This window comes from Lepidochelys olivacea, assembly GCF_965140295.1.
Source record: "Lepidochelys olivacea isolate rLepOli2 genome assembly, chromosome: 17".
Lineage (NCBI taxonomy): Eukaryota > Metazoa > Chordata > Testudines > Cheloniidae > Lepidochelys > Lepidochelys olivacea.
This window is the reverse complement of record NC_140427.1, coordinates 23271524-23286404: the sequence shown is the minus strand read 5'-3', so window position 1 is coordinate 23286404 and position 14881 is coordinate 23271524. Positions and strand designations below refer to the sequence as shown.

At 55.4% G+C, this 14881-nt stretch overlaps 1 protein-coding gene across 2 annotated transcripts in view; it reads left to right on the top strand.

Moving 5' to 3' along the window:
- The window catches only part of TSPOAP1 (TSPO associated protein 1), a 232948-nt gene that overhangs the window by 15000 nt on the left and 203067 nt on the right, over positions 1–14881 (top strand). The window contains exons 2-3 of one of the 2 annotated variants that reach the window (XM_084651357.1): positions 8369–8476; positions 11650–11778. The exons of the other annotated variant lie outside the window; for it this stretch is intronic. Of the exons in view, the coding sequence (XP_084507483.1) occupies positions 8369–8476; positions 11650–11778 (237 nt within the window). The remainder of the gene's footprint in view (positions 1–8368; positions 8477–11649; positions 11779–14881) is intronic. 2 annotated transcript variants of the gene reach the window in all.

Below are 14881 nucleotides of genomic sequence, written 5' to 3'. Positions count from 1 at the left end.
GTAGCGTTGCCAAGTGAGCCAGACCAACACCAACAAAATACAGAGGCCTAGCCCCAGAGAAATCTTGATCAACGAAAAGTGAGGGAGCTGTCCAACCTGCATCGGGCTGTCTGCCTCCAGCTAGTGCTTAATTTGTAATGAAAGAGGTGCCGGGGATCAAGCTATTAGGTGCTTGGGCTCAAACCATTTTTTTTTACGTTCATAACGGATGCAGCAAGCCCAGAGGTGCCAGGGCCATGAACTGCCAGGCCCAGAGGTGCCAGGGCTAGGAACTGCCAAGCCCAGAGGTGCCAGGGCCATGAACTGCCAGGCCCAGAGGTGCCAGGGCTAGGAACTGCCAAGCCTAGAGGTGCCGGGGCTCAATGCTGGCGTGAATTAAGCATTGTCTCCAACCCGGTAACAGCTGCTGTCCGTGACACTCTTTGCACTTGAATCCTGAGCACCAGGTAGAAAGCGATGATTAAGGCAAGTGGTGGGACTTGAAGTGTCTCTCTGGCTTCCTTGTGTGTCAGATCTCCTTCCTGAGGTTTCCCTCTTCCAGGAACTTGCTGCCTGGAATCTTCTCTTCCTCTCTCCCCTCACCTGCTTCTCTGAGGCATTTGAAATTGCTCCCAGGTCCAAAGGGGGAGGGCAGGTAGGGTGGTGTCAGCTTCTGGATCTACAGAGAGTCATTCTGGAGACAGAGGGGAAGAGGCCAAGAGAACAGTGAAGAACATCAGGGAGAAACACTGGTTTCCACAGCAGCAGCTCCTAGTAGTCATGGCACTGTGGGAAGAAACAAGAACACATGCTTAGTCCTAGTTACTTAGAGACTAGGAGACCCAGGCTATAGGCTGAAAGTACTGGACTGTCCCATCCACATCAGACAGTAGGCCAGGCTGGCTTCAGAGGAACGGTTAAGACTGTGAAGGTACCTTAATGTCACCATTGCCAGGCTCTGAGTACTTCCCTTTGCACTCAGTGGTCTTTTAATGTTGAGGCCTTTTTCAGTGGAATTTCCTACATATTTTAAAAGGGGGGAAATGAAGAAATGAAGACGTTTTGCCATATTTGGCCATTAGTTGGGTAGCAGCAGAGCATGCTGTCCTGCCCAAGACCTGCAGTGCAGGATCAAGAGCACTTGATCCTTGCTTCATGGGCCAGGGCCTCATTCATCATTTCTATTTTATAACTAAGTGAGATGGGTTTCGTGTTTAGGAAAAAATCCAGCTGGAGTTACAAACCAACATCTCTGTGCAGCCAGATGGGGAAGCCATCAGGAAACAACTGTTCTGATGATTGGGCCAAGACTTGGAGTGACCCAATACCTATTGCTCCTGGTGTGGGAGGCATGGGAGTGCCTTCCCTTGAATGGTTTTATGCAGGTTGTGGGGAAAGGTGACCCAAGTAGGGCACAGTAATGAACCCAAAGACAGAGGCTTTGATAAGCAGGTGGAGAGGGATGAATCATTTCTCTCTCCCTGGACATGGCAACAGGATGCAGAGACTAGAAGGGAGGGACGAGAGCTAGTCTTGCTCTCTAGACATGCGGAAACTTTGCCTTTCCCTTTCAGTGGGACATGTTAAATCAATCACAGCTTTGGTTTTCACTCTCTTTTCTCTATTTTTAAAAAATCTTATTTTACTAAGAGATCTACTGTTTTGTGTGGGATTTTCACTGAGTCTGTCTCTGATGGCAACCTCTAAGGAGAGGAACTAAAGGGTAAAGGGTTTCTGGAACCTAAACTCCCACCTTGGTCAAAAAGGTCTGGATCAAGGGATCTGCTCCCAGTGAAGCGTCGCTTGAGGATATGGCTGGTAACAACCAAGGGGTGTGTGCATGCCAGGAGACCAAGGAGAGGCGAGAGCTGGTGTGTGTAGGTGTGTGTTTGTGGAGGGGAGGGTTTGCAACATTTCATTCCATGAACACCTCTCTAGATCATCTGGAAGAAGGCACGATTTCTTCTAAGCCCTGACTCCTTCTACAGGCACCGTGAGGCATTGTTTCCCTTTCCTAGCCAGAGCAATGTGGGGAGACAGCTAGTTCTGAGCAACTGACCACCTTGGCAACCCTCCACATTAATTGATAATATAGGCAGCGTGGCCATAGAGAGCAGAGCTGGTTGGTCCACAGCTGCTGGCAAAGGATGGAAGCCCCGCCCCCACTTCTCTCTGGAAGGCAAATAAAGACACAAATGTATTAGATTTAAAAACTCATGATTTGAAGCTGCCTTTTGGCTTTTGGGGCTGTCTCATGATTTTTGAACACTTGGAACTCTGGCCATACTGGTACATTTTTTAACTGATTCTCCGGTAACTGAGGAACATTCGATTGTGACTCCCCTGCTTATTACCTACAAAGCCCAGACATGGACTGGCAGGGTGCTAGATTTGTAACAACAGCAACACAGTTTTCCAAGCAACAAACAGAACTGCCTCTGAGTTCCTAGGTGCTGCTGGTAAATGCTTTGGGGCAGATTTTCACGGGGCCTGTGGCTTGTTGTGGTGAGTAGCCAGTCAGAAGCTTGACGCTGACATGGTGACAGCTTGCATGCTCATACGTCATTTTCAGGACACTGCTGTCTGTGGCATGCCTGTGGCTGGCTGCTTAGTAGCAGGAAGTCAGAACCACAGGGTTATCTGTATCCATATCTATAAACAGATCTGCTGTCGTTTTTGACATGACAAAATTCAAGTTACATTTTGAAAATAATTCCTACATATTCCTTCTCTTCTTCAAGAATCCTCCAGCTACAGACCGAGCAAGGGGCTCACCCCCGCTGCATGTCACAGACACATGCACCTTTTGCAACATGACCAGGGGCTGGGGCCAGGAAGCCGAGCTGAAGTAAAGCCTTTGCCCACTCTCTCAATGAGCCCGTGAGCTGGGACTGTCGTTTCCCAGCAGTGAGGCAGCAAGCAGAAGAGTAACAGAAAGACAGAAGATGCATTTTCTGCCTAGCATTTTCTCCCCGCTCCCCATTTCGTGTGCGTTTAGTCTTGTTTTGGTTTGAAGGGATCAGACATCACCCACAGCAACCTAAACCAACTGTCACTTTTCCCCAGCCACAAGAGTTAACACCATCTTCAGTGGCATCTCAGAGACTGCCAGGCAGGGGAGAGTCTGAAGGGAATCACAGGCCCCAAACACACGGAGCTGTTCAATAAACAAAGGATTTAGAACACCGCAGCCTTGCTGGGCCTGAGACACAGCCTCCCCCATTCTTATCAATCCCCCCCTCTGCCCGCCCCCAACAACAGCATCTCTGCTCTGCTTCCCATCCATTAAGCCTGCATCCCGCCCCCCCTCAATAGCCCCAGGCGGATTCCTGTGGGAGTGAGACGTTTAAAGGTCACATTGGCAGCTGGGGTCAAGCCGCTCCACTGAAGTCAAAGGAGCAGTGCCAGTTGACACCCACTGAGGATCTGCCCATACTGTTTTCATGGAAACCTCTGCTTAGCCCAACTGGGCACCGAGCTGCTGTTGGGGTCAGGAGGACATGCCCTCCCACCCCCCTGGATCATTACTTCCCCATGTTCTTATCCCCCGTGCTCCCCATGCCAGGACTCTGCTCCCCCCGGAGTCACTGATCTCCCACTAGAGTCCATGTCCAGCAGCCCCCACCAGAGCCCCACGCCCATCTGTGGGTCACACGGAATGTATACCCTTCCCTCCGTCTGCCTGGCAGATCGCTGCTCCTGGGGGGCGGCGCTAAGGGGGTGGGGGTCAGGCTGTGTGGGCGTTGGCTGGGTTACACGGTGGAAGGGAAAAGGACCTTGCTGTGGAGCTGAGGACTCTGCTGGGCTGCTAGGAAGTCAGTGGGCGGTAAGGCTGCTGCCCGAAGTGCGCTCCGCTCAGCCTGGCTGAGCTGTTCCTCTGTTCTCAAGTCAGGGGCGGCAGAGCCTTCCCAGAGCCCCCCCCGCCGAGGCCTGCCACCAGCCACGCCAGAAGCCAGAGTGGGGCTGGGGAGCTCTCCCCCACACCCGGGGAGGGGGACCTGAAAGCAGCCCCTCTGCCCGTGTCCCTGTCCCCGGGTTCCCCACCCAGGCCAGGTGGAGGGACTCAGGCTCCCCACAGCTGCCGGTGTGGCTCTTACCATGGTTGGCTGTGGCTCCGAGGCCCCTCCCCTGAACTGGACACGGGTCGGAGTAAGAAGAGCTGTGTGGGCAGCTGTGGGGAGTTGGCATGGACCTCAATGGCCTGGGCTCCCTAGCTAGGCTCCAGGGGGGAAGAGGAGGAACAGGGGGTGGGGTTCTGTGGCAAAAAGTGGATGGGCTAGACCCCCCCCCGTTCCGATGCGCCTGTCTCAAGTCATATGTGAATCCTCCTGAGGTCTGCTTCTCTGCAGGTCTGAGTTCACCTAGGGGTTCTCCAGCACGTGAAGTCTTTAAATCAGGACAGGTGTCTTTCTAAAAGATAAGCTAGAGCTCAAACACAAGGGCTGGGTTTGATGGAGCGATTGCGGGTGCGGTTCTTGGCGCTGTGTTATCCAGGAGGACAGACTAAAAGATCACAACAGTCCCTTAAACATCTATGACATCTGTATCCTTCCCCACTAGTAGTGGTTGTGTTCGTAATGAAAGGCAAGTGTGTGCAGAGTTCCAGAGGAGCTTCACAATAATGACAGGGTGCTGCTTGCTAGACAGCTGCCCGACCTCCCGCCCGAAACCCGAGCTGTGGGGACAGGTCTGTTAGCAGGGGGACGAGACTTCCAGGCCGGTGCATTTCCTGCCGAGAGGCAAAGTGCGGCTGGTGCGGGAGGTAATACTAGGCCAGAAGCTGTCAAGGGCCGGGAGCTATTTCTGCTGCTGAGCTTGGTCTCCAGAAGGACCTGGAGCCTGTGACTTACTGAATCCCAGCTGCTCCTTAAACCTGCCTCTTGCAAGCACATTCCCCATCCCTGCAAACTCCCTCCTTGTCTTCATCCCAGCTCGCCCTGCAGCCTCCCGTCCCCCTCCCAGCTCCCCCTGCAGCCTCCCATCCTGTCCTAGCTCCCCCTGCAGCCTCCCATCCGCCTCCCAACTCCCCCCTGCAGCCTCCCGTCCCCCTCCCAGCTCCCCCTGCAGCCTCCCATCCCCCTCCCAACTCCCCCTGCAGCCTCCCATCCGCCTCCCAACTCCCCCCTGCAGCCTCCCGTCCCCCTCCCAGCTCCCCCTGCAGCCTCCCATCCCCCGTCCCAGCTTCCCCCTGCAGCCTCCCATCCGCCTCCCAACTCCCCCCTGCAGCCTCCCATCCGCCTCCCAACTCCCCCCTGCAGCCTCCCGTCCCCCTCCCAGCTCCCCCTGCAGACTCCCATCCCCCTCCCAGCTTCCCCCTGCAGCCTCCCATCCACCTCCCAACTCCCCCCTGCAGCCTCCCGTCCCCCTCCCAGCTCCCCCTGCAGCCTCCCATCTTGTCCCAGCTTCCCCCTGCAGCCTCCCATCCCCCTCCCAGCTTCCCCCTGCAGCCTCCCGTCCCCCTCCCAGCTCCCCCTGCAGCCTCCCATCTTGTCCCAGCTTCCCCCTGCAGCCTCCCATCCGCCTCCCAACTCCCCCCTGCAGCCTCCCATCCCCCTCCCAACTCCCCCCTGCAGCCTCCCGTCCCCCTCCCAGCTCCCCCTGCAGCCTCCCATCCCCCTCCCAGCTTCCCCCTGCAGCCTCCCATCCGCCTCCCAACTCCCCCCTGCAGCCTCCCATCCGCCTCCCAACTCCCCCTGCAGCCTCCCATCCACCTCCCAACTCCCCCCTGCAGCCTCCCATCCCCCTCCCAGCTCCCCCTGCAGCCTCCCATCCACCTCCCAACTCCCCCCTGCAGCCTCCCATCCCCCTCCCAGCTTCCCCCTGCAGCCTCCCATCCACCTCCCAACTCCCCCCTGCAGCCTCCCGTCCCCCTCCCAGCTCCCCCTGCAGCCTCCCGTCCCCCTCCCAACTCCCCCCTGCAGCCTCCCATCCCCCTCCCAACTCCCCCTGCAGCCTCCCATCCGCCTCCCAACTCCCCCCTGCAGCCTCCCGTCCCCCTCCCAGCTCCCCCTGCAGCCTCCCATCCTGTCCTAGCTCTCCCCTGCAGCCTCCCATCCCCCTCCCAACTCCCCCCTGCAGCCTCCCGTCCCCCTCCCAGCTTCCCCCTGCAGCCTCCCATCCGCCTCCCAACTCCCCCCTGCAGCCTCCCGTCCCCCTCCCAGCTCCCCCTGCAGACTCCCATCCCCCTCCCAGCTTCCCCCTGCAGCCTCCCATCCACCTCCCAACTCCCCCCTGCAGCCTCCCGTCCCCCTCCCAGCTCCCCCTGCAGCCTCCCATCCCCCGTCCCAGCTTCCCCCTGCAGCCTCCCATCCGCCTCCCAACTCCCCCCTGCAGCCTCCCGTCCCCCTCCCAGCTCCCCCTGCAGCCTCCCATCCCCCTCCCAGCTTCCCCCTGCAGCCTCCCATCCGCCTCCCAACTCCCCCCTGCAGCCTCCCGTCCCCCTCCCAGCTCCCCCTGCAGCCTCCCATCCTGTCCTAGCTCTCCCCTGCAGCCTCCCATCCCCCTCCCAACTCCCCCTGCAGCCTCCCATCCGCCTCCCAACTCCCCCCTGCAGCCTCCCGTCCCCCTCCCAGCTCCCCCTGCAGCCTCCCATCCCCCGTCCCAGCTTCCCCCTGCAGCCTCCCATCCGCCTCCCAACTCCCCCCTGCAGCCTCCCGTCCCCCTCCCAGCTCCCCCTGCAGCCTCCCATCCCCCTCCCAGCTTCCCCCTGCAGCCTCCCATCCGCCTCCCAACTCCCCCCTGCAGCCTCCCATCCGCCTCCCAACTCCCCCCTGCAGCCTCCCGTCCCCCTCCCAGCTCCCCCTGCAGACTCCCATCCCCCTCCCAGCTTCCCCCTGCAGCCTCCCATCCACCTCCCAACTCCCCCCTGCAGCCTCCCGTCCCCCTCCCAGCTCCCCCTGCAGCCTCCCATCTTGTCCCAGCTTCCCCCTGCAGCCTCCCGTCCCCCTCCCAGCTCCCCCTGCAGACTCCCATCCCCCTCCCAGCTTCCCCCTGCAGCCTCCCATCCGTCTCCCAACTCCCCCCTGCAGCCTCCCATCCGCCTCCCAACTCCCCCTGCAGCCTCCCATCCACCTCCCAACTCCCCCCTGCAGCCTCCCATCCCCCTCCCAGCTCCCCCTGCAGCCTCCCATCCACCTCCCAACTCCCCCCTGCAGCCTCCCATCCCCCTCCCAGCTTCCCCCTGCAGCCTCCCATCCACCTCCCAACTCCCCCCTGCAGCCTCCCGTCCCCCTCCCAGCTCCCCCTGCAGCCTCCCATCCTGTCCTAGCTCCCCTTGCAGCCTCCCATCCCCCTCCCAGCTCCCCTTGCAGCCTCCCATCCCCCTCCCAGCTCCCCCTGCAGCCTCCCATCCCCGTCCTAGCTCCCCTTGCAGCCTCCCATCCCCCTCCCAGCTCCCCCTGCAGCCTCCCGTCCCCCTCCCAGCTCCCCCTGCAGCCTCCCATCCTGTCCTAGCTCCCCTTGCAGCCTCCCGTCCCCCTCCCAGCTCCCCCTGCAGCCTCCCATCCCCCTCCCAGCTCCCCTTGCAGCCTCCCATCCCCCTCCCAGCTCCCCCTGCAGCCTCCCATCCCCCTCCCAGCTCCCCTTGCAGCCTCCCATCCGCCTCCCAACTCCCCCCTGCAGCCTCCCATCCCCCTCCCAGCTTCCCCCTGCAGCCTCCCGTCCCCCGTCCCAGCTCCCCCTGCAGCCTCCCATCCCCCTCCCAGCTCCCCCTGCAGCCTCCCATCCCCCTCCCAGCTCTACCCTGCAGCCTCCCGTCCCCCTCCCAGCTCCCCCTGCAGCCTCCCATCCCCTCCCAGCTTCCCCCTGCAGCCTCCCGTCCCCCGTCCCAGCTCTCCCCTGCAGCCTCCTATCCTAGCTCCACCTGCAGCCTCCCCTCCCCCTGCAGCCTCTCATCCCATCCCATCCCACCTCCCCCTACAGCAGAGGTCCCCAAACTGTGGGACATGGGAGGAACGTTTGGGGGCAGGGAGGGAGTGTGCGTCACCCAGTGCTGCTCTTGGCCCTGGCCCCAGGTGCTGGCCCTTTGCCGAGGGCCCTGGCTGCTGGCCTTGGCCTCAGCTCCACTCCTTGCCCCACTCCCACCCCCCCGCTGTGGTCCCAGCCTCGCCTGGCCCCCTAACTCCCGGCCTCAGCTCCGGCGGGGGAGGGGCACGGACAGGAGTCAGGGAGGGCGTGAGGTAAAAAGTTTAGGGACCACTGCCCTACAGCCTCCCAGTTCCCCCCATCCTTCCTGCCCACACCCATCATGCTATTCTTCAGCCTTTAGGAGGAATTCCTACGGTGTGCGGCTGGCTAGTGCAGGACAGTCGGGGTGGGCAGGTGTGCAGCTGAGCTCATTGCAAAGTGGCAGCGATGTCCTAGCTTGTCTCTCCCTTCCCTTCCTCCATAGTGTTGTGCTGATCACAGCTACCTGGTGCAGCAGAATACGAAGCTCCTGAGGGCGCTGGAGGAGTCACAGCATTGCTGTGCCAGCCTGAAGGAGGAAAACTGCCTGCTGGTGAGCACGGGAGCGGGGCCTTGGGTGGAGTCTGTGCTGGCTTGGGAGTGCGAAGGAGCATGAGCGGGAGGACGCTGTGCAGGGCCAAGGGAGGCATGGCTCTTGTGAACCTCCCCAGGAGCCTGTCAGGCCCACTGACAATCAGAGACCCAATCCCAGGCTGACAGCACTGGGGCGGGGAGGAAGCAGCTGTTGGGAAGAGTCAATGTTGATTTGTTTGCTGACACAGCTTAAGAGTAACAGCAAGGCAGCGGCTCCCTGAGCCAGGCTCCCGCCCGATCAGATCCAAAAGCAAGCCTACGGCCACATCAAACCCAGCACCCTGGGCCTGCATTAATGCCACAGGAGTGCTACAACTTCATTGTAACCCGTCTTCACATGCTCATCACTCTCTAGCTCACTGGCAGGAGAAGTTCCACAGGAAAGTTATGTAAGTGGTTTAACTACTGAGCATGACAAAGAGCCACACTGTGTTAGTTCTCCATTGCTCCTGGCTAGGGAAGCTCATCCCAAAGCTTCCAAGAACCACAGCAGTTCAAATCCCTCTCTGGGCACCATTTATAACAAGACTTTGGGATCACCTGCAAGGACTGAACCCAAGACCTCAGGTTCTAAGCTCAGCAGCGCGAATGCTCAAGCTGAAGAGCAGAGCCGCTAAGCCTGCCGCAATAGTAGACCCATAAACCTTTATAAGTGGAGGGCTGTTTTGCCAACAAAATAAAACCACCTCAACGAGAGGCATAAAGCTTTTTGCAGCAAAGTTTGTAGATGCTGCTATTTGACTTGTTGACATAACTGGCTTCCACCAGTATCCCACAATGCCTGCCGTGACCGCTCTGCTCACTGTTTTGATCTCTACTGCCCTGCAGGCATGTGTCCTTCCCCTTTCAAAGATCGGGGAAGTATCTGACAGCTGAGCCTGCTGCTCCTTGGGGGAACAAAGAGCAAATCATTGGAACGCAGGGGAAGGCAGACTGCTGCTGCGGGAAGCATGGTGGGGACAGGGACTGCTGCGTTGGTTTGACACCCCTCAGCATGGAGAGCTCACAGAGCTGCTCAGGATGCTGCTCCCCGCAGCTGAGGAGGCTGTGGGAGAGCTCGGCGGGAATCACAGAACCACAGGCAGGCAGCAGAGTGGGCTGCTTCGGGAGAGACGGCTGTGCCGAGCAGAGCTGGGGGCTGACGTGTGGGTGTGTGTGTCCCTCTCCCCCTGCCTCAGGAGAGGTCGGTCAGCCTGGCTGCCTCCCCCGCCCCAGACACACCACTCTCCTCCCCTCCCCCCGCACACTTCAGTTGAAAAAGCGGCTGGCACTCTACTAGGATGCCCCTGGAACCATGGGACTGAGAAACCTGCATCATGTGAGGCTGTACCTGTCCCATGAGGCATTGCAAACCCTTCCCAAAGCACCCTGCGGCCAGTTGCACAGTGGGATCGCTACACACAGAGCACTGCTCTCTGTGTGGATGCAAGAGCTTCTAGTGTGGATGCACCCTGCTGACACAAGGAGCTAGTGTGGACATGCAACAGTGCTTTAATTAAAGTGGCGTAACTTTTGCCGGCAAAACATTGTAGTGTAGACAAGGGTGTCCTTGTAACTCTTACGCCTGGAGCATTGTTAATGTGTCCACCATCAACAGTCAAAAAAAAAAAACCTCTACAAACCTTCAGAGGAGTGGAGCTGAAAGGTTTACATTGGTCCAAACAACACGTACTAAACATTTGCGCACATTAATTTAATCCCTTATGCTGCTTTATTGTATTTTGACAAAGATCTGAAGAAAGCGCAAACAATCCAAAATGGTGGGTTTGGGACAATGACACCTAAGCCCAGGTTGTTTTTTTTCCTTCAAAAAGCCCTTAAAAATCAACCCCTTTGATATCTGCATTAAGGATTTAAAATTAATCATATCTTTCAAAATACACAGATTTGGGATAGCTTTAGCACCCCACCAAATAAAGAAGCTGGCCAAACCCACCGATGGTGTCACTACTGTTCCCCCGTAATGCCATGCACGTGCGCTTTAGTAAAGCATTTATCAAACCAGGTCTCCCAAGATCTTACTCTCGACATTAACTCTGATCTCGTCACTGATCGAAAGGGTAAAGAAAGGGTCATGAAAATAGCAGATATGCTGGGGAGCATCCAGCTGGGGCATGGCAGGAGTTGGTTTTAGGGCTCATCTTACTTAACGCTTTCCAAAAGAGGAGTAAACAGCCTGTGAATGATGTTGCCAGATGACATTACATTTGGAGCAGTTGCAGTTTATCAGTGAGGACAGATAAATAATAAAAAAGGATTTAGAGAGAATAAAAACATGGGAAGAAAATAAAATGAGATACAATTTGGAAAAATGGAATTATCACACGTAGAGACAAATCATTTGAAACACAGAGACTGATTGGGATGGAGTGTTGGGAAAGCAGTGATCTCTAGAGAGACTGCGGGGAGAGGTAGATGCACATGAGAGATCCATGTGCTGTGGCAGCAAAAGAGCCAAGTGTGATTTGGGGGCAGCTTTTGAAGAAGCTATATGGCGCAAATCAGGGGTGTGGTGTTGGAAGCTTGCAGTCGGTCCTGGGCACCATATGGTTGGAAAGCTGCAGATAAACTGCAGGGATCTCAGAGGAGAAAAAACAAATGGTTAAGGAGAATGGAGGGATTTCTATTTGAGAGGAGCTGAAAGTGCTAAATCCTGGCTTGGCTAAGGGATGCTTCGGGGAACAGCGTAAGAGCCTGCAAATGGCCAAAGGATGTAAGCACAGCAGAAGGAGAACTGTGTAGGGTGGCATCCAGGGGCTTAACTGGAAGTCAATGGGATGAAATTAAGAAAGGGGCAATATTTAGAATGAATATCAGGAAAAATAAACTGACAGTGAGGCATAGGAAGCTGTGGAAGAGCCTCAGGGAAATGGGGTAGAAGCCTCAGTACCTGGGATCTGTAAAACTTGAGCAGACAAAATGCTAGAAAATGTAGAAATTGAAGAATCCTGCATTAGCCCCAGAGGATCTTCTACTGCCAAGGCCCTTTGCCGGCTCTAGTTCTCTGATTGTGTAGTTATAATGGGGGCCTTGTCTGGACAGGGTGAGATTGGAGATGGAGGCTTGGGGGGCTGTAGGGCTGTGAACAGAGGGTGAGCAAAAGGGCTGTTAACCATTCCACTCATTACTTAGCGGAAGAGCTGCTTTCCCGAGACTGAGGAGAAGGTGAAGCACTTGAAGAGAAAGAATGCAGAGCTGGCCCTGATCGCAAAGCGCCTGGAGGAAAGAGCAAGAAAACTGCAGGAAGCAAACCTCAAAGTAGTAAGTGTTTAACCGTTTGCAGCAGCAGCATGTGGCATGGCACTGCCTGTCCATCCCCTCCCCCCAGGCCTTCAGTGTCCCTAGTTATTCCTAGCAATGATTGGGTAATTGGAGGAGAATGCAAACTGGACCAGAGTTGGCAGGTTATTTTTCAATACTGCCATCCTGTACCTTTGGCTAACAGGAAGATACAGCATGTGTCCCAGGCAGGCTTCCTTGGAACCCCCCGGGAGAGCCTTGGGGTGCCACAGACACAATTCCAGGAATGACAAAAGCCTGTCTCTCGCTGTAGCCCGCGAAAGAGAGCAAATTCACCATTCAGGCTGACATTCTCCCCTCAAACTGCCCTGCTGTATTGGGTAACTCTGCTGTATTGGGTAGCTCAGCTCTACACCCATCCCCATTAACATGCCAGCATCTACCAGAGTGTCCCTCCGAGTGGCTTCCCTACCACATTGGTGATACTTGCAGTGTGGCCATGGCATAGTGGGGTGTGGGACCTGGTGGTAATTGTAACCACTGGCTGGCTGGTTTCAGTGGGTTTTCCGCAGCGTGCCGGGGGAGATGGACACGTGCTGCTGGAGAGGGAGTAGGTATCAGCATGGGAAATGAGAGGGGAAGTGAGGTCATGGTGGATGCAGGTGGGCGAGGTTTCCATGGTGTGTGGGCGTTGCCCTTCATTCCCACATGCACTGGCACAACCGCCTGCCTGTTCAGTTACTTTGGGGCACCAATCACTGGGCTACGTAAGTGCCAGACACAGTGTTAGGAAGAGATCATTTGAAATGGGCACTCACCTTCTGAAGGTTCAACTGCTGCCGTAACTCGGATTTGTTCCCTCCTTCCTTAGGAGGATTAAAAAGATGAACAGGACATTTCTGTGGGTAATAGGAGATCCCCAGTGATGTGGGAGGAGAGGAGAAAGATCAGAGCGAGACCAGCCCTTCTGCTTCAGGGCACCAGCCAGCCTCTCTGACAGAGGTAGGAAGAAACTCGCTGTCCCGGGGGCAGGTCCCAGAGAGTATCAGGCACCTAGTCTTCCTGTGACAAGTTCTGTTAAGGAGAACGAGCCAACCCAGCTCCACCTGTGGACAGAGGCACTGGAACAATGTGTACAGCAGGGGTGCTGGGAGCCACTGAACCAAGCTGCAAACCCTGTATGCGATGGAACCACTTCAAGCCAGGGGTGCTGCCGCAACCCCAGGACCCCTAGTTCTAGCTCCCCTGCTGGTGGCTAGTTAATTGCCTAGGTAGCTGGGCAGCAGTTCGTTAGAATCATAGACTATCAGGGTTGCAATGGACCTCAGGAGGTCATCTAGTCCAATCCCCTGCTCAAAGCAGGACCGATCCCCAACTAAATCATCCCAGCCAGGGCTTTGTCAAGCTGGTCCTTAAAAACCTCTAAGAAAGGAGATTCCACCACCTCCCTAGGTAACCCATTCCAGTGCTTTTCATAGATTCATAGATATTAAGGTCAGAAGGGACCATTATGATCATCTAGTCTGACCTCCTGCACAATGCAGGCCACAGAATCTCACCCACCCACTCCTGCGAAAAACCTCTCACCTCTGTCTGAGCTATTGAAATTCTCAAATCATGGTTTAAAGACTTCAAGGAGCAGAGAATCCTCCAGCAAGTGACCCATGCCCCATGCTACAGAGGAAGGCGAAAAACCTCCAGGGCCTCTTCCAATCTGCCCTGGAGGAAAATTCCTTCCCGACCCCAAATATGGCGATCAGCTAAACCTGAGCATATGGGCAAGATTCACCAGCCAGATACCCAGGAAAGAATTTTCTGTAGTAACTCAGATCCCACCCCATCTAACATCCCATCACAGGCTGTTGGGCCTATTTACCATGAATATTTAAAGATCGATTAATTGCCAAAATCATGTTATCCCATCATACTATCTCCTCCATAAACTTATCGAGTCTAATCTTAAAGTCAGATAGGTCTTTTGCCCCCACTGCTTCCCTTGGAAGGCTATTCCAGAACTTCACTCCTCTGATGGTTAGAAACCTTCATCTAATTTCAAGTCTAAACTTCCCAATGACCAGTTTATATCCATTTGTTCTTGTGTCCACATTGGTACTGAGCTTGAATAATTCCTCTCCCTCTCCGGTATTTATCCCTCTGATATATTTATAGAGAGCAATCATATCTCCCCTCAGCCTTCTTTTAGTTAGGCTAAACAAGCCAAGCTCCTTGAGTCTCCTTTCATAAGACATGTTTTCCATTCCTCGGATCATCCTAGTAGCCCTTCTCTGTACCTGTTCCAGTTTGAATTCATCCTTCTTAAACATGGGAGACCAGAACTGCACACAGTATTCCAGTTGAGGTCTCACCAGTGCCTTGTACTAACACCTCCTTATCTCTACTGGAAATACCTCGCCTGATGCATCCCAAGACCGCATTAGCTTTTTTGACGGCCATATCACATTGGCGGCTCATAGTCATCCTATGATCAACCAGTACTCCAAGGTCCTTCTCCTCCTCTGTTACTTCTAATTGATGCGTCCCCACCTTATAACTAAAATTCTTGTTATTAATCCCTAAATGCATAAACCTCCCCCACTGCAACTTTAGACCATTTCTCCTTGTTCTGTCATCTGCCACCACTGAGAACAGTCTAGATCCATCCTCTTTGGAACCCCCTTTCAGGTAGCTGAAAGCAGCTATCAAATCCTTCCTCATTTTTCTCTTTTGCAGACTAAATAATCCCAGTTCCCTCAGCCTCTCCTCATAAGTCATGTGCTCCAGTCCCCTAATCATTTTTGTTGGACTCTTTCCAATTTTTCCATATCATTCTTGTAGTGTGGGGCCCAAAACTGGACATAGTACTCCAGATGAGGCCTCACGAATGCTGAATAGAGGGGAATGATCACATTCCTCGATCTGCTGGCAATGCTCTTACTTATATAGCCCAAAATGCCATTAGCTTTCTTGGCAACAAGGGCACACTGTTGACTCATATCCAGCTTCCTGTCCACTGTAACCCCTAGGTCCTTTTCTGCAGAACTGCTGCCTAGCCACTCGGTCCCTAGCAGCAGGACTGTAGCAGTGAATGGGATTCTTCATTCCAAGTACAGGACTCTGCACTTGT